The sequence below is a fragment of the Myiozetetes cayanensis genome, unplaced genomic scaffold (genome assembly GCF_022539395.1).
Source record: "Myiozetetes cayanensis isolate MyiCay16 unplaced genomic scaffold, myiCay2020 scf1, whole genome shotgun sequence".
NCBI lineage: Eukaryota > Metazoa > Chordata > Aves > Passeriformes > Tyrannidae > Myiozetetes > Myiozetetes cayanensis.
This window is the reverse complement of record NW_026086604.1, coordinates 12426172-12452772: the sequence shown is the minus strand read 5'-3', so window position 1 is coordinate 12452772 and position 26601 is coordinate 12426172. Positions and strand designations below refer to the sequence as shown.

Genomic DNA, 26601 nt, shown 5'->3' with positions numbered 1-26601 from the left:
CTGGAAAGATATCTAGCAACACTTTGATTAAAAAAAAACCCAAACTTTCTCTGTATGGAGTAACTCCGACCCTGAGGATTCAGTGTGCTTCCAAAGAATGCCAGAGTAACTCAGAAACAAGAACCAAGATATCTCCAAATTCCAATGTAGTATCTTAAACCATAAGGCCATCCCTTCACCAACAGGCTAAATAACTTCAGCATTTTATCTGATATGATAAACTCTAGCATCTACAAAGATATTAATGATGTGAAAAAAATTTAATTCAGATTTTAAAAGCATGATTTTACATAAATTTCACCAAAAATATGTCAATAAAGCTGATTTAATGCAAGCATCTTTAGAGGTTACAGAATCAGACAGATTTTAAGACTATTTCAGCAGGTTTTCAGTAGCAGTTCATCTTTCCATTTCTGGGGTGCTGTTTGGTATTTAATAGTTATTCAGAAGTTATGGTCCCTTCTAAAATTAAAATGAGGTTTTCTTGAGCCCTGTTCCTTTCCTCCTTAAAAGTTTAATTTAAAAAGGCTTGAGTCCTTTCAAGTCTTTTCAAGTACCTCCTACCAAATTCTTTCAATTGGACCAAGGTACCTCTTGGGTATTACTTTGACAGAATGAGGTTTGCTTAATGATCATAGCATTAAAACCTCTGAAGACATGCAGTAGCACACTGCAAACATAATAATAATAATGGCCAGTCTTCGCGAGCGAAGATCCGGGGAAGGTCTTTACACCTTCCAGCCTGCGCATTGGATTTTTTAGGTGAGACACAGTGTGCGCGGAACTGAGCCCACCCTTTAATCCTAAGGTTCATCTGCCGGGGCCAAGCGAGCTTGGACGGTGGCAGCGACGTCCTTAGGACGTAGGTGGGTTGCCTTTAAGGGCTAACGAGCTCCACCTGCTCGGGAGTGGCCCTGACCTGGAATCGAACCCGGGTCTCAGCGGTGATAGCGCCGCGCCTTTACCACTAGACCACCAGGGGCTCCGCTAGACCACCAGGGGCTCCACTGCAAACATGGTGTTGAAATAAAAGGTGAAGCAGGGTTTCCTTCCTTCTTTTCTCCCTTCCTTTCCTTTCCTCCCCTCCAATACACATTCATAAACTGTCCCTTAGACATCATCTTTATTATTTTGTCAATGGACCATTTGCCCCCAAATGGTTACTCCTTAGTCATTCTATGCCCAGTCTTGTTTATGTTAATTGTGAGACATCGCAAAAATCTTCATTTGTTTCAATGGTACAGAATAAGACCATCAAAGAACAACTCATCTCTCTAGAACTCCCCAGTCATTTAAAAGTACTGCTGCCCAGCAAATTCAAAGCCACAAATGCACACAAAGCAAGCTCTTTTTTTCAGGTTTATTCCCTGGAATACATTGGTATAAAATGAGAAAAACTGGCAAATCAGTGCAACGTTTTATTTCTCCTCCTACTGGTGTAAACTCCAACACCAGCTGCAAAGCTTCCAGTGACATGACCCTACCATGATATTGCCTTCTTGGTTGTACAGGGCACTGTCATCTTTGTTCCTCCCTTTTTGTTGTCTTATTTTTCCCATCACTGCTAATTCCTATCAGATGACCTTAGATCTCACTCAGTATTACTCCTTCAAATTCTTTTGGTTCTTTCTCTGGGTCCAACGCCATGAAGAATACTTCTGGCCTGTTGCTGAATAAGTCAAACAAATGTTCTACTCCCTGAATCCAAGCATGTTACATACAAAAAAATCTGCCAATTTCTTATTAGGTCTTTCCATATTTAATTATGCCTAACTGGGTACAAAATGCATTTCACTGGTTCTGAGTACTCAGTAAGTACTCAGCAAATCAGAAGACCACGGAAGAATTTAGATGAGAAGGGTCCACAGAAGAATTTAGATAGGAAGGGACCCTGGCAGATTTCTGGCCCAACTGCCTGCTTAAAACAAGGTCAGCTATGAGATCAGATCAGGTTTCTCAAGGTTTTATCTAGCTAGGGCTTGAAACCTTCCCAGGACAGAAACTGAGCAACCTGTTCCAATGCTTGACTGCTCTCTCGGGGAAAAAGTTTCTCCTTATGTTCACCTCGGTCTTTTGTTTCAGCTCAAGTCTAGTGTCTCTCATACATCACTGCGAAGAGTCAGGTTCCATGTTTTTGACAACCTTCTTCTACACACTGGGGGCTGCTGCCAGTCCCCCCATTCCACCCTGGCAAGCTGCCTCTTCCCTGGACTGAACAAGCCCAGATCTTTCAATGGTCAAAGGGCAAGTGCTCCAGCCCTAAGCATCTTGTTGGCCCTCACCTTAACTTGCACTGGAAATCCAAGGACTGTAGTCTAAAGAGCGCAGAGTAAAAGGAATAATGACTGTCCTTGATCAGGTTACTACATTCCTGTTAACAGTGCTGTGATTCTGTCAGCATTCTTTGCTGCCAAGGCACAAAGCTGGTTCATTTCATCTTCCTGACTATCAAGACCACAGGCCCTTTTCACCAAAGCCGCTTCCCCGCCAGTCAGCCCCAGGTTGAGTGGGGTGCAAGAGGCTCGGCCTTCCCAGCTGCAGAACTTCCAATTGTCCTGGTTGAATTTCATAGGGTTCCTGTTGACACATTCCTCCAGCCTGTGTCTGGTCCCTATGCCTAAACCCCTATGGATGGCCCCTACTCTTGAGTCTCTAGACTGTTACCTCCAATTTCCTGTCATCTGTAAATCTGATGAGAGTATACTCTGTCCCAAGACATCCTCAAGATCACTGTTAATATGAAGATTTTTTTCTTAGTAGGTAAGTTTCCAGATGAAGCACTTTTTTCTTATATATCTGACTCTGCTCTTTGTCAGAAATAGAAGGTATAAAATCTTTGCAAAGAAAAGGTAATTTTGGGTTGTATTTTGTCCCCAACTCTATAAATTGTAATTAGCAACTAATAGTTTCAACCAAACACCACATTTTTCAACACCTATGGTCAACAATTGTTAGATAAGTTTGCCCAAGATTATTTTCCTGGCTTATGACCATGCCTTAGATTTTATCTTCAAATAAAGGTGAAATATCCTTTTCATGCCCCTTTCTTCAAGTTCTTTTCCATCCTATTTTTCCATATCAAAAAAGCCTGTAAAGTCATATTAATTCCTGAGAAATTTTCAACAATCACATTAGTTTTCCGTGGCCATATCTGGGAAGTTACACTATCTTGGCTTCATCTTCATATTAGTTTCCGAGTTCCTTTCTGAGCTACAAATCCCCTGTTCTATCTCTTTATCAGATTTCAAATAATCACAGTCATGGGGACCAACAGCACCGGAAATATCCTCCTGAGTTAATGATTTCATGCATAGTACTATCACAATATACTTTTATAAAATCTATACAAATATTGATCATGTTTCTTCTTCAGTAGTCGCTGAACTGAAGTTATTTTCTTTCCTGCAGATTTACTTTCTAAGACTCACACAGATATTTTCCTTTTTCCTCTTTTGTCTAAAGAAAGAAAGATTGATCTCAATTCCTGTTTTTCACAAAAGTCTATGAAGTTCAAAGTTTTGCACATCTGCAAGGAAACTACAAGGTTTCCATCTATGTTTATGTTGAAATGAAAACAACTCCCTTAATTCTAGAAACCGGCAACATGACAGCAAAACAGTATTAGAAAATACTTTAAAATAGCTTCAGTTTCTTCTGGTAGTGCTCTGGATGCAGTCAGCTCTGTACACATGGGTGGAGACACAGACTACATTCCTACAGACTGCATTCAGCAGATGGTGACTGAGAGGAAATGGGCACAATGGTTATGTACCAAATCTCAACACTTACCAAACCAATAAGAACCAGCTCTCACACGTAAGTGTGTACAGGTACTCATGGATACATAGCAAACAAAATACTGGCAGTTTAGTTTGCCAGGTTTGCAATCATTCATATGTTACCACAAAGAAAATAGTGACAGGAATCAAGGTAAAATTTGAAACACCACAAGTTCACATATACAAACAGACACTGAGTGAAACACACATTAGTTAACAATGCATTAGTGTTAAGACTGAAGTTTGTATGTGAAACTCAAATCTCTGCTTAACATAAATGTCTGAACTCCAATTCCCAGTTTTGTATACAACCACTTCAGAGAACAAATTAGTGTTCCACATTAAACTGTTTACAGATTAATTACTGTCAGGTATATGAGTAAAAGTCTTATTTAATGAAGTTATATTTGCTAAACTGATCTCTGCTCAAAGTGGTCAGCTAAAAGACAACTACAGCAAACTGAGTAGGAGTTGACAAGTCAAGCAGATCAACAAAATCAATATCAACTTCTAAAGAAGATAGGAAAATAAAATACAATTATGCTTTTAATATATTCTTTTAAAAAAAAGACACCATGTTTTGAAGGTTTGGAGGTCCTGCATGTACTTGGGAACAAACAAATATTTTTTAGACTAGACAAGGAAAGTATGTGCAACTGGGAAGCACCCTATCCAGTGAAGGAAAGGTTGTGAGAAGGAATGGTTGGTTGTACTTGAGCCACATTTGGCACAGGAATCAGTTTTGTTTACTGGAAATAATAGTTTAGATTGATACTAGGAAATACCAACTTTAAAATCATAAAATACTGGAACAGAGAGATGCAAAAATCTCCTCCATTGCAAAGTTTCCAGAGCAAATTTAGACAAACATCTGCCAGAAATGAACTTGCTTTATTGATCCTACTTCAGGCCTAGGGAGGGACTCAGTTGGGCTTGCTTCCCATCTTATGTGTTAAGGACTCTAAGGTTAAGTTTTATTTCTTTTTTTAAAGGTGGGGGGAAGGACACAGAAAAGAGTATGAATCAAAATGAAACACCTCAAGGAAAATGAAAATTTACATAAATTATGTTTTTCCCCATAGGATGTTTCTTAATGTTTGGGTTCGTGCGTTTTTTATTTATTTGGAATGAACAGGGAGGGGCCTTTACCTACACACAGACTGACTTCTTTCCTTGTTATATTGACCCTGAATAATTTGAAATTTATGTTTTAGAGAGATGGGGAAATCACTTATCAAATCCTAAGAAAGCTGGAATATTCCCCCTACTCTAAACCCTGCAACTCTCTAGTCATCCAGTCAACCAAAAGCCCTCAGTGCACAGTTGCTTAATCTATTAACAGCAAAGTAAAACAATTTGCCACATTTTAAGTAAGTAAAATATTTCTGATAGCGCATACTTTACCAGTTATGTCGTGCTGTTTGAATGACTCACTGTAGATTTGATACTGATTAGGGCAATGTTTCTTCAGCCATTTGCAGACATCCTGCTGGGTCCATAATGCCACAGGCTTGGTCAGCTTCACAGTCCCGGACTAGAAACACGGAATGAAGAACAGAAATTATGTTTATTCGACACACAAGTTTCAGAAATATTTATCTGTGACATCCATATACAACATTCAAATATCCATGTTCAAACTCACAAGAGGGATGTCCATTTGTGTCCCAACTTGGATATAACCACGGAAAATCAGAAACATCCTCAGTCCAGGCATGGTCCTCAGCTACAATTAGGAAAGATCTTGCAACAAAGGCCTTTAGTGAAAACAAGCCTAAAGACTGGTTCTGCCTGAGAAAAGGCCAATGGAGGGAGAGCTGGGTTCATACCGAGCATTTCAGCTGACATTGTTTGAGCCATGTTTATAAGCAGCTATAGTTTTTCTGCTTCCTTTTTACCTTTAACCCTCCTACAACCACCTTTATATGAAATAAATAGGACTCCTGCTTAAAACAGTTGCTCCTTTATAATAAATAATAATTTTAAAAAGAACTCTGTTCAATACTTTCCTGTAAATTCAGTTTTATAATAGATGAAGTTTATACATAAACATTCATAAATTAAGTTGTTTGCATTATTATATGTACAAAGTCACATTTCATTTAATCAAACAATTCACCACTGCACATACACTTTTTTTAACCATACAAGAATGCTGAGTTCTAAGCAATCTGAACTGCAAAAAAAGAAAATATTTTAATTAAATAATTAATTTTTTTTGTGTGTTTTTTTTTTGTTGGTTGGTTTTTTTTGTAACACAGACTGCCTAGGAGACTAAGAAAATCTTAAACAGATGGGTGGTTATTACCAACAATAAATGTTTAACACTGGACATTGCTGGTGTAAGCAGGTATGAACACCAATGTATTCATTTACTTCATTATTTTGTCAAGGAACTGAGCCCGGGAAATAAAATCAAAGTGTCTCTGTTTCCATGCTATACATGCAGAATACTGTCCTCCAGCTCTCTGGTGGTGTAGTAGGTTCAAGAGAAATTTTTCTGCACAAATTTGAGGTGAAGAGGAATGTCATCCCAAGCCATCTTCTCCATTAGGGCTCATGGCAGATTCCTTCAATATTGCCAGCCAGAGTTTATCCCAGCATTTACACAGATGTACTCTGTCAGACAGACCTTTTCAAAGTTGCTTTAAAATTTTTCATTACTGGAAGCCCTAAGGACAAAAGCAGTTTTAAGCCAGTGCTTTGCATGTTCTATTAAGTCCATAAAGTACGTCATGCAAAGATAGTAAGTTAGGGCCAGGGAATATGGAAGACCTAAAAATCCAGCAGGCAAACGTGCCTTGAATTTCTCAAGTCCAATTGTCCCTATCTCTTTTTTATTGCCTATGTAGAAGTTAGAGAAATAGCAGGAAAATTACAATTGAATATATAACACAATGCACATCCCCTAGCTCAGCTTTTTTTGATTTAAAGAAAAATACGCTTGTCAGAAACACTAATAAGCATCATCCACATTTAGAGGTATCACAATAATGCAAAAAACACCCCAAATAATCATTCTCATTTCAAGCTGCGACCCACATACGTACAGCAGGCAGGAGCTTGACAGACCTGGCATCCACAGAGAAAGAAACTTCCAGAGGTGTTGAGAGTGTCCTATAACCAGGACAGCCCTTGCTCTACCTCTGCCCTTTCTGAGAAGCTCATCAGTCTTCTACACATACAGGAACCCCCATAGGTCTGGACAAGGGGCAACCTCTGTAGGGAGAGCAAGTGCCCTGTAACTCCTCCAAGCACCTCATGCAACTTGGAAGATCAAAGGCCCCTCTTTGAACTTTCTGGCCTGCTTGTTACTGCTGTTTGAGCCAGAGAAGAAACTGAATTTCAATGAAGAGCCCAATCTTATGGTATCAGCTGATTTTTATTGCATGCATATATAAATGTGTGTCCTTCACAAATACATCAAAGAAATAAACAAGTAAAAATAGCTGTATCACACTAACAGTCTCTCTGATTCCAGAGAAATCCCTGAACAACAGGGTCAAGACTTCAATGTCTATCTTTATATGAGTTACTGTTTAAAGATATTTCTTGAGCACTGGAATTTCTGAAGACTAGAGAAAAGTCTTTCAGTCCTTGAAAAATAAATTGGTTATGGGCTTTTCCTGTACATCATAAAAGTACTTAAATGACATATATTTGTATACAAATACGTATATAATAAAAATACTTAAATATTTGTATACAAATATGTATAACTAGCTACAGATTTACAGATTTTATTCTGAGCTGAAAGCACACAAGCAGTGCCAATGTTTGTTTTAACTGAGAGGCTGCTCTTTTCAGTTCAGCAACTCTTGTCCTCTTAAAAGGTATAAGCACCGTCATGTTAAATAGTTGAAGAACGAGTTTATCAACAATTACAGTACAAATTTAACACATCCCTCTGTGCCCATGGAACTGAAAGATGGTTTCAAATGTAGCTTTTAAGCTGTGCAATATACAGATCTCTGCACTGTAAACATACATGCTGACTTCTTACTGTCCAGTGTTCAGAATTACGATAGAAACATGTTGCACTTAAGCTTATAAATGCAGTCCAAAGATACATATTTACACTGACACCATCAAATATTAGGTTTAATTTTCTAATTCATAAGGACTTAATGAGCTAGAGGAATACACGGGTTTAAAAGCAATGGTTCCAGAAAGCATATTATAGTCACTTTCATTTTTGGAACATCATATCCAAAATTATTTCCCAACCAGATCCTCTAAATGAAAAGCTATTAAAAATATGCTTCCCTCCCACAACATTAATTTCTTCCTTTCTTCCCTGCTCTAAAGCTAGATCCCATACAAAAAAACAAAATCCCAGTAAACCAAGGAAAATTACCTTTACCATGAACATACCTATTAAATGAGTCTTCTGCCATTAACTACATGTAAATTATCTAGACAGGTGGAAAACACACTGTTTTATTTTATTTCTGTTAATCAGCTCAGTCAAACAACTGACCCAAACTGATTAAAACAAAATAATACATCAACAGTTATCTTTGGACTGGCCTTCCCTTCCATTTTCCTGGCATAATCACATCATAACACTACCTTTGCTGGCAACACTTTAATAGCTTTAATTCCGCCAAACACTATACCAACTCATGTGCAAGATACAGATCTAATGAGAATAAGTCTTCAATATTCTCATCTTTTCTTCTATATTTTAAGGAAACCCTTTTTCTTCAGGATTTCGTGACAAACTCTTCTAAATTGCCAACCCCAGTTTTTGCTCTGTGTATCTCAAAGTATAAAAGTGACTCCCAAGAAGAAGAAAAAACTACTGCATTTACTTCCGTGACAAAATTTTGCGCTCTCCTTGTTCCACAGTGCAGAGAAGACAGTATTTAAAAGCATCAACCCAAAAATAAATAAATAAATAAACAAATTGAAACTACGGCCATGCATTACAAGACAGCGTATGTCAGTGTTGAGAAGAGCATTAGCAATCAAGCCCTGCTATTGCTAAGCAATGACTTACAGGTTATCTCTTCAGCCTTTCAGGTGCAGTTTACCAAGCCTGCCAGTTTTGAAGGTCAATTTATTCACCAGAATTTCTTTGTCTTTATTTAGCATATTTTACTCCAGAAAGAAAGAAAGGCTTCTGTATTTTTGAGTGACGAAGGATTCAACCTCATTATTAAAACTATTTTACATACCATGAGACAAGTTATTTAAAAGAGCTTCTCTAACATTTTGTGTATTTACAAGCCTGCTCAGATTACAAAATCCAGGGATTGTGAAGATCAGGGTCCTCAGTCTAACAGGGCAGGTCTGCTAGAAGAAGGCTGCCTCATACTATTTGTAACATCCAGTTTGCCAGCATACTGATCCTGACATATAAGCAAAGTCAAGGAATATTTGCATTCAATTTATCCGAAGTCAGACCCTACAGTTTCTGTATGAAACAGACAGATAAAAGAGGCACTGATGAAAACATTAAAGCAGATTCTGCTCCCTCCCACATACATCTTGGGAGACTCTGCTCTGGAGTTTCCAGTTTAACTAGAAAAACACAAAGCAGAACCAATTTTGTCATGGTTTAACCCCAGCTGGCAAGTAAATACCACACAGCTGCTCATTTGCTCCCTCCCCCAGTGGGATGGCGGAGAATCAGGAAAAAAAGTTAAACTCCTGGGTTGAGATAGAAATAGTTTAATAAGTGAAACAAAGTAAAATATAATAATGATAATTAGTATCAATAAAATAATAATAGTAATTAAAAGGAAGGGGAGAAGAGAGAGAAATAAACCCCCAGTAAAACAAGTGATGACCCGCACAATTGCTCACCACCTGCTCACCAATGCCCATCCCATCCCCAAGCAGTGATCAGCCCCTCCCAGCCAACACCCACCCCAGTTTTCATACTGGACATGACATCCTACAGTATGGAATATTCCTTTGGCCAGTTCAGCTCAGCTCTCCTGGTTATGCTCCCTCCAAGCTTCTGGTGCAGCTCCTAAGGAACAGGGCATGAGACACTTAAAAGTCCTTGACTTGGGGTAAGCACAGCTTCACAACAACCAAAACATCAGTTTGTGACCAACATTATTTTCATATTAAATCCAAATCACAGCACTGTACCAGCTACTAAGAAGAAAACGAAGTCTATTCCAGCCAAAATCTGGACAGGACACAAAGCAAGGCCAGGCTGCAAGGAAAAGCATCATCGTTTATTAGACCAACAGTGTGGGTCCTGCCAGCTGTGTTTCAGACACAAATCTTCATACAGAGTAGATGTGGATACAACTGCTCAGTGTTGAACCATTATGTTAAATAAGTCAGGCACTTTGAGGGAAAAGGGGGCTGAGAGCTGCGAGGGGAGGTATGAGAAGAACAAAGAAAAGAAGCAGTAAGGTTGTTGCCACATAGCAGGGACAGAGAGAGCAAGATGGGTGGCTGTCACCCTGAGAATAATACAGGGTCAGCTGGGGCAGGAAACATTAAAATGTGTCAGAAAACCACTGATGTGTCTGTGACCAGAGAGACTGGAAGGAATAAAATGGAATTGTTCCATGTATGAAGTTGAGAAGGAAATATTTATTAAATCAAAACATAATATCTTCTGCAAGCAAAGTATAAGGGGTTATATTTAAAAACTAGAAAAGTAAAATTTTATGTCTATCCAATATAGATACATAAAGCAGGGAACTTAAACTACACAGTTCCAAGAGCCATCTAAATTATTATCAAATTTTTCAGGCTATTCTGGAAGCAAGACTAACAGCATCATCCTCATCGTTTTATGCCAAGAAGCAGCTGGGACAGCAATGCCCAGTAAGAATTTCAAAAGCACGATTTTTTTAAAAACATACTTGGGTTATATTTCTAAAGCTGAGAAAATAAGAATATTTTTCATATATTCCAAATTAACTTCTCCAACATTAAACTGACACGACAGAATTCAGAATCAATGGCTAACATAAATGCTGGCTTTGAGTTCTGGAAAGAAAAAAGAACCAGGCTCGTGAATGTGTTATCTTAAAATATTGAAAAACCCGCAAAGGACACATTTTGGTTTAGAAATACACTTTCTCAGGTAGTCAGATAGTTTATACTTATAGATTTTTGCAGCAAAGACAAAAGAAAATTACAGTAATAAGCAGACACACCATAGAAAACCTGAAACTTCTGTTGTACTGGGTTCTCATCTGTGTTGTTGAGAATTGTAATACTAAGAAGAGATGAAAATGACAAACCAAAGAAAATGTGTTTATTAAAATAAAAAAAAAACACCAAAAAACCCCAACAAACTAAGGAAAATACAGTAGGATTTTATGTTGATAAAATAACTCTTTTATGTTAAGAGATTAAATGCTGAAAATTTTAATTGCATCAGAAATTCAAACAGTCCATTCTAATTTATTACTTAAGTCACTGGGAAAAAACAAAAATTCAGCATGGCAAATAAAGTATAATTTTAAAAAATTACTGCAATTTAGTTTAAAGCACACTTTAAAGGCCAACTTTCCACCAACTTTGATTTAGTCAAGACAAAAACCCTAATGCCACCCAGAAAGGATTAAAAGAGAGACACTACAGCAGCTATCATGCAAATCATACATCTATGACTGATCAGCACTCGATGTCCGCTTTAAATGAGACCTATAGAGACATGGGAGACCTAACAAAACTCCCCAGTCATGCTGGTGTGGTCAGCTAGCGCCCTGCATTCCCTGAGTTGCAAGCTTGTGTCTCACATTTGCAGTCCAAACTTACCTGTTCCACATGGCAAGACCCAAAATGCAACTTGTTGGCATAATCTGTTACCTGCAGAGCATAGCAGAGAGCATGAGCAAGACCTGGAAGCTGTGCAGCTCCCTGGGCACTCACATCTATGAACACAGAGCGTTGCCACCAGCGCTGGTGCTGGAAGCAGCACAGAGCCCACATCCCAGTCCTTCCGTCCACTCTCCCACATGTGCCGTCCTACATGTGGTTTGGTCCGCTGGCACCCTGTGCTGCCTCACATCAGGGTCCACACACAGGATCCCACAGAAGACAAGATCAGTTACAAGTACACACAAGAGGGTATTATTTCCCACCACTGGTCAACAGAAGGATGGGAGCTCTAATGCCTTCTGGTTTACCTAAACCCACATTCTAAGAATATATTGGGTTTTTAAGAGAAGCAACTCGGTGCAGCCAGCTCGCTGTCTCTTGCAGGAGCACAAATGAAGTCCAGAAAAGGTACCCGAGGATCCAGAAGAATCACATCCTCAATTACTCCGTGTTAATTCAAACATCCTTGAACTCCCAGGAGAGAAAGTGGACCCGTAGAGATATTACTTCCCCCTCAATTCAGTCTGCACAGATGGGGACAGACTTCTAACACTGTGGGGGAGACAACAGAGTTAGAGAAGGAGATAAGAACACCTTAGCAACACCGGCTCAGGGCTCCGAGCACAGGGTGAACAGGACCACGAAGGGGAAAGACTGGAGACTGGCAGGGAAGGTACACGGAAGGTACAAAAGAAGTGGAAAACGTATTGTAAAGTAGATTTTCTACTCCTATCCTTCCATTTTCTGGAGGAAAAGGAGAGGAATAAATGCTGGTTCTACAGGAGCCACCCCTATGGTAGCAGGAGCAGTCCACGGCCTCCCATCTCTCACTAACAGTCTCTCCACCTTTTCACACTGCCAAGGCCCCAGTCACTCAGTGGCTGCTCTTTGTTGCCTCCAATGCACTGCTATAAATGGCTGACTGTGCCAAGACAATGCTCTGCTGGTGTTTAAAGCCAGAAACTTCTACCCAAGGGTCTCAAACCAGTGCAGCACCACCACTTGCTTAAAGACTGATGAATGCAGAGGGAGGTTTTACCTGGCTTTCAAGCAACTCTGGGATTGACCCAATCCAGTACCTTCTGTACCAGTGCCACAAAGAGGTGTACTACAAACAGGCTGCAAGGGGGAGGTAGGGGGATAGGAGAAACAAATTATGAAATATAATGACATTCATCTGAAAAGTACGAGGTTGCTAGAGGGAGTTAACTCCCTCTTAAGGCTGTCACAAGTATAACCATCAACAGGAAAGGACAAAGTTGTCCAAAAAAATATCACTGAGCATTGTCCTGATCAGGATAAAGACTATCAAAACACCAAGCAAAGATAAATAAGGTAACATGTTTCCCATGAGAGTACTCTCTTTCAATGAGATATGCCACTCTGAAAGCAAGAATTGCGACTGGCAGATGCCAGTGTTGATATAAATGGCAGTGGCGCTATCAGCAAACTGTGTCAGAATGAGAAAGGAGAAGACAGAGCATTCCTCAGCATTGTCAAGAACCCTGCCTGACATCATTCTAATTGCTATCAAAAGTCCTGAAAGCCACAACTGGAACAGACAGGCCAACAACAAAATCACAAACAGGGCCAGGAGCACCATCAGTTTTAGGTTTTGACAGTAAAATCCAAATCAAAGAGTGTAATCTTTTAAAATTCACTTCATCTAAAAAAACTGCATTTCTAATCTTGCCAAACTAAAGATCCATCTCACTCACCACAAAAGACTCCTTCCAGTCCAAAAATTAAATATGTGCTTTTGGATATTTGCCAAGAAAATGCAGAGAGGGAGAGTTGCTCTGTCAGAGTGAGGGTTCCTACTTCACAAGATATGTCAGCTGTTTGATACTTCTTCATTGATGTTGCTCTGATTTCCCTTCTCTACCTGAGACAATTCAAACCTGTCCAAGTCTGGCTCACTGTCTTATATCACAGACTACAACTGTCACAAGTAAATACAAATCCTCCTGGTCTTCCAAACAGAAACTTGCTCTGTATACTGCACAGATCTGGAGAATCATTTCCATTCACACAGCAGGTGCCTTGTGCAGCTATGAAGAGAAAAGCTTCCTCTTTGAACTTCTCTAGCCTGCTTTTTACCACTACTCAGGCAAAGAAGAAACAGAATGAATTTTAATTGACAGTGCTGGATTAATAGCAACTTACAACAAGTAATTAACTACACTTTACTACTAGCACATATTTACTGCACTTCACCATCCATTCTCAGCAAAAATAAAAATTCAAGACATTCACCTTCGACATGGTACACATAACTTGCAGGTTAGCTCATATTTTATCCTGTCTCAAGGACTAAGTACTACACCCACTACGAAGAAGATTTATGGCATAAGTCTTCATCACAGAATACTCTGTTCAGACTTGTAGTGGCCACAAGAGAGTGCCCCACCCTGGTGGAAGCTGTAAGTTCAAATCCATTCAGGTACATACAGGAAAGCAAACAGGAATATGTAATCACTAAGACAGTGATAAAATGTAGCTCCCCATTTCCCAATAGTTTGTCCTGAACTCAGAAATCCTGTCAGAGCAACTGAAATTCCAATTTGAGAGAGTTCAGTATTTGCAAAAAATATTTTCTCCATGTCTAGATTAAAATAAAAATTTAAAAAATAACCCCAAACCTACTTGTAGTACAAAACTGACATTACAAATGAGTCTCCATTCCCACTTTTTTTTTTTTTTTTTTAAACCAATCCTGGCACCTCTGCAAGTTAGATCTTAGGCACTCACATCTATAGTTGAACTAAATCGAGACTGCTTATCAGGAATTCCATTAAAATAAAAACAAAGCAGGTATATAAGTAGGTACACTGATGTTGTGGGTTCTTGGAATGTCTCATGTACTTATTTAAAAAAGCTCATATAGAAGAATTTATTACCTAAAATACAGCCTGCAGCAGTAACAAAATCCAATAGCCAAACTAGACTGGAAAAATGCAACCAAGGTTGCAGAGACCAGTACCATTTCCAGAGACTTAAGGTAACATTAGCAGCAACACAAATATTCAGGATATTCTAATAAAAAGACTGTTCAAATACAGGCTAAGCCTATCTTCAGAAACATGTACCTAAGAGTGTCAGTGGGGGTTATGTGATTTTTCTGTGACATGCTTTTTAAAGAAATACTCACATATGGCATAATATGGCTTTTGATGAGGCATGTACTTTTCTCTTGCCATTAATGATACTGGCAGATTTGTTGGGTTTTGTGGGTTTTGGGGTTTTTTTTGGTTTTTTTGGGGTTTGTTTGTTTGTTTGTTTTTGTTTGTTTGGTTGGTTGGTTGTTTTTTGTTTTGTTTTTTGTTTTTGTTTTGTTTTGGTTTTTTTAATTTTTAGTATTTACTGATGGACTTACTCTGACATAGTAAATCTGTCCAGCACAGACCACACCTCAATCCTTCTATTTTCAATTACAGTATTCTGCTGAGAAGATACTCAACACATCACAACCTTGGGTTTGAGTACTCCCTGTGTATTTTTTAATAGCTGTTGTATGTCAAGAGGTGAAAGGTACAGTCCATTTTTTCATCTTGAAGACACAGACAGTGAAGCACTTCTATATGAGAAGAGCTATAAAAGAAGCTGTTACTTCGCATCAGCAAGTAGTGAGGTTAATTCCACCATTAGACCAACAACAGTACATTTGTACAAGGAGAACATCTAACATCCTGAGAGGATCTTAATCCCTATTAAATAATGACAGGTTGCTTTCTTACAAGGTTTACTCCTTCTGAGTGAATCACATTTTTGGCACCTTTGTTTCCAGCAGATGTGCCAATTAAGAGGCTTGTAGTGTAAGAAGTAGTATAACCTTTCCATGCCAACTTTCAGACTTTATGGATAGGCTCATTCATATGCAAAAGGCAAGTGCAGCAGCCAAAGCATTTTATACCTCAATAGCAATCAAAGTTTTCTAGCTATCTTTGCCAGTTGACTCTTAACTAGTGTTCTCTTGAGCCAAGTACGTTTTGAGAACAACTTCATAGGCCAGACATGTACATGAGTAGGAGTAAGAAAAGGTCTCTAAAGCTCAGCTGACAGGTCAGCCTCTTGCTTCCCAAGAAGACATTGCTTCCACTTCCAGCAAAAGCAGGAGAAAAAGGCAAATGTTGATAGAAGAGGCAGATTAGCCCAACCATCAGATTCATGCAACAGCAGTGCAATGCCTGTGTACAGAAAGTCATAATGTATTTCTCAAATAAATATCTAGACAGCAGATCCATTACTTTTCAAAACAAGCAAGGCACTTTTTACGTCAATGTAATTTCTTGTTAATTACTTTTGAGAAACTAGTCTTATCCCCCTAATAAAGGAATTCCTGTATTCACTTATCATCCTTATGAAGTCCTATATTCATAAAGAACTTAAGCACTACAATGCCCTTTTATTCTCTTTCTTAGCGAAAGCAAAAAGGCCTCAAACTGAGATCCACAAAGGCCAGCCCCTCCTGCCTAGGAAGCAGCCCAAGCTAGCCAACAAGAAGATACAGAAGAAAAAACACAGAGCACAAGTTCCATATTCATATCAAGGCCAGCCCAGGCCAGCAGGAGACATCTCTTCTCACACACAGGAAGCATCTCTTCTTGTAATGCAGCAAATAAACTTGAAAGCAAAAGAAAGGTCAGGAGCTTGTCCTATAAAAGGAAACAGAAGGATGTGACAGCAGCACTGTCTCTGCTCAAAAACCTGAAGATTTGGAGCTATAAAGCACACACAGATGGGACTTCATTCAAGGGTAGGGGCAAGAGGGATGGGGGTGGGGGAAATCTACTTCCTAGATCAGGCCATTCATGGGAAAATGGGACCTTCCCAAGGAACATCCAGCAGGCACCACAGGGAGGCTAAAGAGGGCAAGAATGCCAGTGAAGATTTGCATCTTCAGTTCCAAGTATCATCAAAAAAATACAGCTCAGATACAGCCCAAAATGTCCCAGCAACATCTTCCTGAGAGATGTGAGAATGCAGAAATGTGGCATTCAGGTTTTCAACAAAAATATTACACCCACCTGGCCTAAATATAAGGAACTTGGGTCATAAGATGAATGTGAGAGAAGGGCTGAGAGAAGGTAAATTAAGCATAGTGAGGAACAATATTCATCTGCTGTAATGTGTTCAGTGCATACAATATATATCCTTTCTGGAGAGAGATCTGTGAAGGGATAACTAAATCAATGTGCTGGGAAGACAAACTGGCCCTGAATAAGAACTAGAAATATTTTAATTAGATTTCTGAAAGGAACTCAGTTCCCTTCTCTTTCCTGGACCATTTGCTTGTAGTTTAAGATTACATGAAAAATTCACGCTAATCCTTCAGTTTCTGTTTGCAAAGACCAGTAGTGTCAGGCAGTGAACAGCAGGCAGTTCTCAAGATTCACTCCAGGGGCAAATTCATCTCACAAGCCAAAATTTAACTCTTAGTTAAGTAGCTGATGTTCCATAAGACCACAACATAAAAACACACATTACTTTAGCATCTCAAATTCCCTGTTAGGTCTGCCACCCTGTTTTGCTGCTCAGGTCAGGGCTTTTGGCTCAACAGCAGCCTTTGGCACGTGATATTTTTACACAGTTAACACATTTAACTTCTTTTGCTTCAGAGCTGACATATTTTCTGAATAATAAAAAATTCAGAAAGGTCCAGTAATACTCCAATCACATTAATAAGGAAATCATTTTTATGCAGCTTTTTATATCCATCCAACTACTGACGAATAAATGACTCCAGGTAAAACTCACAATTGCATTGATTCATTTAAGTCTCTCTAAGAAGCATTACATTTAGAAATAAGCTCATTCCTATCTATCCAGAAACAGCAGGTAAAACTACAAAGTTAATATGCAAAAGAAAATTTAAAAATCACAAATGGCTTGACAAATCTGCTTTGCGGGTTTAATTTAGACCACGTTATTGCAGTGCTTTACAGGTCAATTGCCAAATTGAATTAGTCTGCTATATATTCTCCAATCCTGTCTGTTCAAGGTTTTTATGCTGGAAGCTTCTGAATTTGTACAAAGTCTAAACAGTACACATACACAAGAAAAAGAAGTTGTTGAAAAAATTCCAGGATGGAAGATGTTTTCAAACGAACCTACTCAACACTTTTTTTCTTTCCTTTTTTTTTTTTTTTTGGCAGCTCCTCAAAAGCCTCCGCTTTCTAATCTCCCAGACATCAGAATTCAGAGAAATGAACTGTTAAAGAATGTTACCAGACCTTTTACATGAAAACACGGCCAAACACAGGCAGCATGAGTAATTATCTGATATAAAGAGCACCATCTACTGACAGGCAGCACTCTGACAGCCCCAGACAGTTCTGCAAGGTACTGCATGGGCCTTCCAGATAACCTAGCTTTTAAGGAATTCAGCTTTCTCTTTGAGATGTTTAATACTTTTCACATTCTCTTTCTCACTTGCATTGTCTCAGCTATGCCATTTAAGCTGCTCTCCTGCTCGTGGCTCACCAAACAGCTCCAATTGCTTCAAGATGCAGTAGCACAGTTCCAGCAGTCAGCCCTCCACCTTCCCATTTCTCTCCCACTTCACTTTGTGACTGAAGCTTCCCCATGGAGCTGCTCACCTCTTGTATAAATCTGCTGTACCACCACCTTACAATTACAAACTAATTACTACCAGCTGTTTATGTGGATATTTCTAAAACCTCCTTAGTCAACACGGATTTTCCACTGAAGTCAAACACTTTTGAACTGTGCCGAGATGAGAAACAATAACCTCCTTCAAGCCTTACTTCACGTGATGAAATATCTTTGTGTTCTCATGGAGGAGATTACACAGAAGTAGAGGTTTCTTCCTCGCTTTTATCCTACTGCTGTTTTACTTCTTTGAACACAGTACTATAACTTTTTATTATTTTACTACACAAAATTATTAGCAGATGCACATAAGAAAAGGCTGTTTCCTGACAGACAAGAAAATATTATCAATATCCACAAATTCTCTTGGCTAGTATTATCAGAAATAACCTTTGCAAATGCTGAATAACGTCTTAATCACTTCTGAACCCAGGCATCACACACAGTAGAGATGCACTGAACTACTCTGTCACATCGTTTGAAAGTACTTGCTAGCACTGTCACAATTTCTTACTAGGCAAGATTTGTGTTGCAACACAGTAAGAGCTAAATTTTATATATATATATATGCTTCAAGAGGATAAAAATAGTAAACAACTTTTCTAACAAATTGGTCAAAATTTGGTCTTACAGGCTTTCACTAACAATCAGAAAAACCACACATGATACTTAGTCTCAAAATTGAAAGTAGGGAATAAATATTCAAGTATTCACATATGCTTTGTGTTGCTTCACTGATTAAAACATCAGTAACACACCTGAAGCTCATCACTTACATTTTTACATTTCATGGTGATTCCAAAGGTCACTGAAACTCAATTTACTGTTCTTACACAATCTATGCAGACCCTTTGCTAAGGGAGAGGTTTCAGTCAATCTGTTTATACATGTGGAAGATTAATACCCACTAACAAAATTATGAGAGGAGCTTTCATATAGGTAGGAAAGTTTCAAGTTCCACCTTGTTTCATAGTCCTACTTGCTTATGTCAGCACAGTAGTTTTATTCTTCTGGTGTATTTGCATGCAGCACCAACAATTTCCTGTTTTTACCTCCTCCTCAATTCTAAGATTTATAAATACAGTGGGATATTCAGACTCATCCTAGAAATTCTTCTTCCTTTGTACTATATTTCATCCTCTGCAGTCAAATTCCCTCTTGCTGCACATACTCTGCTCCCTTGTCCCATCTTCATCATTCACCCACTATCCCTGCAGGCAGCCTACGCGTTCCTTGGCTTTTTCTTTTGATACTTTGAGCTCAATCATATATTGAAGGCTAAGAGATGGGTAATTTCACTGCTCCCCATTCTATTGTTCAGATGATTGTATGCAGAGGGCTGCTACATTTCTCTGAGCAAAAACTGTTCGTAACATTTCACTGTAAGATCATCCAATTCTCATCTCTTATGCATTAGGACAAACCAAAGCATTTGGTAAAGTTTGGTTATTTACGTTACTGCTCTTAGATTGATATCCCCTGTTCCTCCTCCTAAACTGATTCAGTCTCCCTCCAGCTCTATTTAGACTGCACTTCCACAGAGTTTTGTCTCAGCACAAAAGTAGCAAAGCAATACTCTCTTTAACTACTGCCAGCACGGCAAAGTAATTAAAATAAGCCAAATTAACAAGGAAACATCGCCAAAGGGGGCATTTCTCACTGGTTGCTCTTGACCAACTAGTACAGAGTACTCTATTGCTAATAAAAGCCAGAGTGAAATAATTCAGGTGGATGATAAATCAATCAAGTCAGAGCTCAGCTGTCAAGTCAATAAAATAAGAGCAGGTAGGGGCTAGGGACTGAAATGTGCTTCATCATTAACTGCAGTGCTTCATCATCAGCTCAGTTCAGCTAGGACACACTTCCAATTCCACTGCATCCTGCCTCCTCTCCAGTCTTGTAGAAGGCTTTGTAAGATCCTGAAGAGAACCAGGTTTGTAAGAAAAAAAGTGTGGAGGATGGCGACACAGCAACAGATGACAATTCACAAAACCAGAACAAAAAACTAACCATGGCACAGGTATATGGGAGAAAGATGACTATAAACATGAAGAAAAAAATTAAATAAGAATTTCATCAACAATGACCTAGTTTTATTTGTCATCACTTTGTCACATCTAGAGAAGCTACCTTAATTTTCAAGTTCACTTTCATCTGCTCAGTTTGTGTTTTTAGAACGACATTTTGCATAAAATATTTTAGAACACAATAATTGCATGAACTCTTGTTTTTTTCTCTCCAAATGTCAGCCCTGCTCATCGTACAGTATTCTTTTTGGAATCAAAAGCTAAGACAACTTTCTTCCCCATTATTCTTCTTCTAGGCTTTTATCAGCATTTTTGTGTCTTTTGAAACCTGGAAACGAGGGCAGGAAAGAAAAGGTCAAAAGGGGAAAAAAAAACCCAAACCAAACAAAAAATCCAACTGAAACCAAACAGAAAAGGTGGTATCTTGTACTATTTTCCTCCCAGCAAAAGGCAGAAGGCACAGTACATACAATGGACACACAACTAATTGAATTTCATCTGAATTTGACAGTTTAACTCAACATGCTGAACCCTGACCTCATTCTGAGCATTTCATTTGGCACTGTTCTTTTTTTTTTTCCCTCCCCTTCAAAAATACTCTTTAAAAATTAAGCCCTTCCAATAATTTAGTATTTCAATAATTATTTCAACAGAGAGTAAGAGAACATGAAACAAGAGCTATGGAAAACAAAGTTGATAATTATTCAGGCAAAAAACTTTTCCAAAATAATCTGTTAGTATGGACAACTAACTACAGTTTGCAAGTCACAAAGTAGCCTTCCCTACAGAGAAAGAAAACCATGGTGACAGTTTAATAAGCATGAACCTTAACAAGCACTTCAGATTCTTCTTCTGCAGTCAACAATAAAGGTTTCAGGAAAGCTTAGTACGTGGAATAACAATCTCAGTTTTCCTCATCAACTTCACATATTACCACCTAATGCTGAAATGTTGACAATTAAGCTATTTGGTTTTTAAAACAAACATGAAAAAAACCCGAAGAATTCCAACTTACTAAAAGATAAGTAAGTATGAGACAGCCTCATATCTGAATGAGAACACACAAGTGTGATAGTCTTTATCTCCAGAAAAAGTTTTTCTATTTACTCAATAAAAAACCTGATTATTTAAAAATACATCTTCGGACCTATACACAAGCTTTATTTAGACAAAAGACTACATTTTCAGCATAGGTGTGCTGACATTCAGTCATATCTACCCTTTAATAATGAAAACACATTCACAATATCTTTTGCAATCTAAAGCATACTGCTAAGGCTGAAAGCAATCATCCTTGAATGAAAGATGAATTAACAGCAGTTCTAAAACCATTAGGTACATACTCTATTGTCGCGCTTTTGTTTCAATCAAGGAAAAATAGGCAAAAAAAGTAGAGGTTGTCTAGGTCAGCAAAGTCATCAGTATTTGATGGATGCACTTACAGACATTAGAGAAAAAAGGAAAATTGGCAGAACATAATACCCACTTACAAGATTCTCTATGTTAAGAACCGAAAAAAGGCCTCAAGATATGCAGTAACTCTACCTCGTTCAATGCTGAAGGTTTTCTATTTTCAGATATGCATGTCAAGGACACATTTAACCCTACAAGTGCAGCTTGATGTGTCATCACAATATTAATTCCTAGATACTGGTAGAATTACAAATATTCATTCCACCAAGTACATCTGACAACAGCCCCTACCAGTAGTAACTACGACCTCTGCGTGAGGAACTGGGAGGTTAGGGAGATGAAAGATTAATGCCCCAGACCATGTTAGTGATTGCCAGCAGTTGTGTGAGCAGGAAATGCAATGTTCATGTTGGCAATAATGTCCAATATAACAGCTTCCTGTAACCCAAAATGGTGGCCTTGCTCCCCCTCCCCAGCAGCCCGGGCTGCACACTCCACCTGCTTCTACTCTTGCAGCTCTTGAGGTTGCAAGAAGGGTCACACCTGTGAGCTGTTGAGGGACATAAGATGGGCATGGCTGCCTCAAATCCATGTTGAGCTTCTCCCACTGCACACTCGCAGTCAGACTGATGGGCAGCCCTAAGCAGATTCTGCTGGTTATTCAATCTGAAGCAGGCGTTAGTAGCACTGCAGCACAGGGACCAGGACGAGCATGTCCCATTTCAGGCAACACTTTACAATTTTATTACATCAGTCTTAACTGGTCAGTTAACTCTGACTCGAGAGAACTCTTTGTTCTTCATAGGGGGGCAGATGAGGAGAAAAGACAGAGGCTCTGAGGAAGACTGAACTGGTGGGCAGAAGATGGCTATGTGTTGGTCTGCAGGGTCTCACAGGGAAGGCATAATGAAGATGGCAGCTGGAATACTAAGAGAACAGGAAAACATCACAAGTGTGCACAAACAGAAAAGCCAGTTCAAAAGCTAAAATAAGTAAACAGCCTAAAACCAGAAAGTAACCTATTTTCTCTTCTTAAACTGTTGATTTGTTGATAGAATTGGATTCACATTCTGTAATCTCTTAAAGGGAATTTACTTGTGAGGTTTCATGCCACTATCACCAGCAGTATTTGTCTTTTCCAAGTGTTCAAGGCCAGTAGCTTGGGGTGCAGCTGCAGTTAGAGCTCTGGGCAGTGCGAGCCAGAGGCAAGAGGCTGAGAACTGGCACCAACCCTTTGCACAACAAAGGGCATGGGGACCTGTGGCACCCTTGGGGTGACCAGACACTCAGAGACACAGCAGGATTTGAGGACCCAACACCTCTCAGACTATGAGGGTATAAAAGCCCAGGCGTTCCTTTGTTCAGGATCCCTCCTTGTAGGCACCAGCTCAAGCTGTTAGTCTGTTAGTGCACTATGATGAAGTTATTTTAAAGACCCAGACCTCTGAGACTCTCTTATGGAAAACCTGGGGTCGAGCCGGTAAGGAAGCCTTGCCTGACGGTGTGAGTGTGGTGAGCGTAGCTGTGAAAGGGCCTCAGTCTCAGCTCAGATGGTGCAAGTGTGACTGACAGAGTGGGTCTTGGATGGGCAGACAGGAAAGCTTCCTTTACATAAGTGCCAAAGGCCTCAGCTGCACATTAACACCTCCCAAAATCAAAGAAACACGCTGTTGTACTGCTTCCTCACTCCCTCTGTCCTGTCGATGCAAACTTGCAACACTTTCAGTTTAAGAGTCTGTCACACTTGGGCATCATTCTTAGTTTTGAACTAACTCTGCAAATGCCCAGAGCAGTTAATGACAATATAAAGGCACCTCATCAACATAACTAGAAGCAGAGAAGTACTAGAAGTAGGACACAAGCACTAAAAGCCATCCCCAGGCTGAATCACTATATCAGAGTTTCACTTAATGGCATCACAGCCAAGGAAACCCCATGCTTCTTACAAATGAGTTGGTCAAAAAAACAGAAGAGGAAGAGGGAAAAATTATCCCTCATTAAACAGAACATTCATCTTACCTTCTGTGTGCCCTGCGGATGATACAGAGCATCACAGAAAATATGTGCTTCAACATTTGGGAGTTGTTTCCCTGCTCCCTGCAGTGGCACATCAGCTACACAGTAATCTACAGCTGACTGTAGAACAGAGAAAAAAAACCACAAACCACTTCTGACTGAAGTCCACATTCAGAAACAGCTTAAAAGAACAGGTATTTGCAAAATATGAAATGGAAGAATATTGAAAAGCCTCCTTGATTTCAGAGGTCATTATTGTTGGTGTTTCTGCAGTGCCTAGAGGCCCCTCAGTGCCAAACCCCAGTTCACTTCAGCCTCCCTCCACCAAATGATTCCAATCAAAATCAGAGGCATGACACAGACATCAGTGCAGGCTTGTACAACTACCCACCATGGAAAACAGCTGGAACAGGAACAGGGAACAGGAACAGGCAGCAAATGTACTGCTGCATTTGTCACTCTTGGACAGCCTGACCTGGACAATCAATTTTACATACATACACATGTATATACATACATACGTGAAAAGACAAAATTTTGTCAGCAAATTTATTCCAAATCTCAGATTTCTACTGAAACAAGAGTTTTAACTGCTCCTAATTATCAACATTCTTCTATATTTGGGTGAACTTAGCCAGAGAGCACGAACTTCACTTCTATTGAAGAGCAACAGGCTTCTAAAGTCCAAGACCAATTAAAGGAGAAAAATGAAACACATACACTCCAATAATTTCCTTTTAATTCAAAAGACAGACTCTTTTTTTTTTTTTCAGATTACACAGTATTTGCTTGCCAGAATATCATCTTGACCATAGCCACAAATATGGGAGTAGTCTATCCTAATTGTTCCAAATATCATTGTTGAGGTAAATGCAGCTTCTGAAATACAGTCTCCTAATGCAAGGTCTCACCTCCATCAGACATGGATAACCACTTCAACATCAAACACAGAGGCTGGTTAGCCAGTAAGGTAGAGGAAAGAACTGAGTTCCAGGTCCAAATACCAAAATTCAAGTGTCAAAGCAGTCCCCAAAGCACAGGCAAGTTCAGCTGAGTGGTGCTCACTTCAGATGGAGTCTGATCCCTCTCTATGCTCCCCTGAGCACACTGACTAGACCTCCACCAAATATAAGAGGAGTTTACACACCCAGCCACTTGTAAGTAGCAAACTGAACTCTACCCATGGTAGCTCAGGGAAAGACAGACTCCACCCTGCCTTGGCCACCCTTTTCCAGACTTCTAATGAAATCCTTTCCCTCCTTAGCACTGATAACACAAGAAACTCCTTTCAGACATTACAAGGCAACTACAGTCCCACACCCCTTTTATGACTGTGACACTTCTCACTCCCAGTGCTCCACAATTATATTATTTTTCAAAGTGGAAAGGAAAAACGTTCCCACTTCTAGAGAAAAAGGCAAAGGTGATTCTGCTCCCCTACTCCACTCTTGTGAGACCCCCACCTCGGGTACTGCATCCAGCCCTAGGGTCCCCAGCACAGGAAGCATATGGACCTGTCAGAGCAAGTCCAGAGGAGAGCTGATGATTAGCGGGATGGAGCACCTCTCCTATGAAGAAAGGCTGAGAGAATCGGGATTGTTCAGCCTGGAAAAGAGAAAGGTCTGGGTGACTTAACTGTAGCCTGCCAGTACCTGAAGAAAGCCTACAAGGAAGATGGAGAGAAACTTTTTACAAGGACATGTAGTGACAGGACAAGGGGGAATGGCTTACAAACTGAAAGAGAGTAGGTTTAGATTAGATATTAAGAAGAAATTCTTTACTGTGAGGGTGGTGAGGCACTGGCACAAGAGGCCAAGAATCTGTGATGTCCCATTCCAGAAGTGTTCAAGGCCAGGTTGGATGGAGCTCTGAGCAACCTGGTCTAGTGTAAAGTGTCCCTGCTCATGGCATGTGGGTTGGAACTAGATGATCTTCAAGGTCCCTTACAACCCAAACCATTCTATGATTCTATGATGACTAAAGCAAATGTCCATCAGTTTTGTCAGAAGTAGCAACCACATGTGGCAGATTAATGAAATTATTGTTATAGCTCAGGTGAGATGCACCATTTGCAGACCTGCAGGGCCAGCGGTGGAGCATCAAACTGCTTTCCCATTTTAAAGGCTAAATTGGTCCTATAGAACATTTTGTAATCCCTCTACTCACAACGCTATTATTTTCTTGACCAGGCAATTCTGTACTTTTCCTTCCCCTACAAGAATAAAATACTGCTTTATTTTTGAAGCAGTCGCTATGAAGCCCTTAAAGTAGCTTCAAAGTGGAAGCAGAGAGTTTGGATGGCTTTGTCGAGCAGCTTCACAATGAGGCAAGCAGCAGAACTGGCACTGTAAGTACATTATGCATCCACACGTTGTATGGAATTGCTTTTTCCTCTAAAAGCTGTTCCTTCTTTTTATCTATATTCCCTTTTCCCTGAAGAGAAGTTCTTTTAAATAAGGTGTCTGTGTCTACACATGTCTATAGTACTGACATCCCACTTATTTCTAGAGTACTACCACAGCTTTTTACTGCTTATGTTTGCTAATATGTACTGCAATTGCTGCTCCTTCTCACACTAGTGTAATGGGAAAGAACACAAATTTCACATTGATAGCTTTAACAGGACGACAGGAGCCAGAGCAGACTACGCTTCCCTCCTTATGCTCTCTCAGCTGCCTCTTTGTAACCATCTGCTCAGGCCAGCCCTACACAAGGACTGCAGTCACTCCCTGCAGCAGAAGCCACTGCGCTGCTGGGCATTTGTGCAGCCCCGAGCACACCGCAGGGTCACAGGCTGCACCTCTTCCCACGGGCCAACACCGTGACATCCTCCACATGCAAGCGCTGTGTGCATGCAGCTACCGAAAATGTTCTCATCCTTTATTTTTTTCTGAAAGTCATAGTCCAACTGTGAAAAAGTCCGACTCTAAAAAGCCTAACAGAAATTCCTC

General features: G+C 39.7%; 1 protein-coding gene across 1 annotated transcript in view; it reads right to left on the bottom strand.

Annotated features, from left to right (window-relative positions):
* The window catches only part of SAMD12 (sterile alpha motif domain containing 12), a 176373-nt gene that overhangs the window by 125782 nt on the left and 23990 nt on the right, over window positions 1-26601 (bottom strand). The window contains exon 3 of the mRNA XM_050305979.1: window positions 5184-5313. Coding sequence (XP_050161936.1) covers window positions 5184-5313 — 130 coding nt within the window. The remainder of the gene's footprint in view (window positions 1-5183; window positions 5314-26601) is intronic.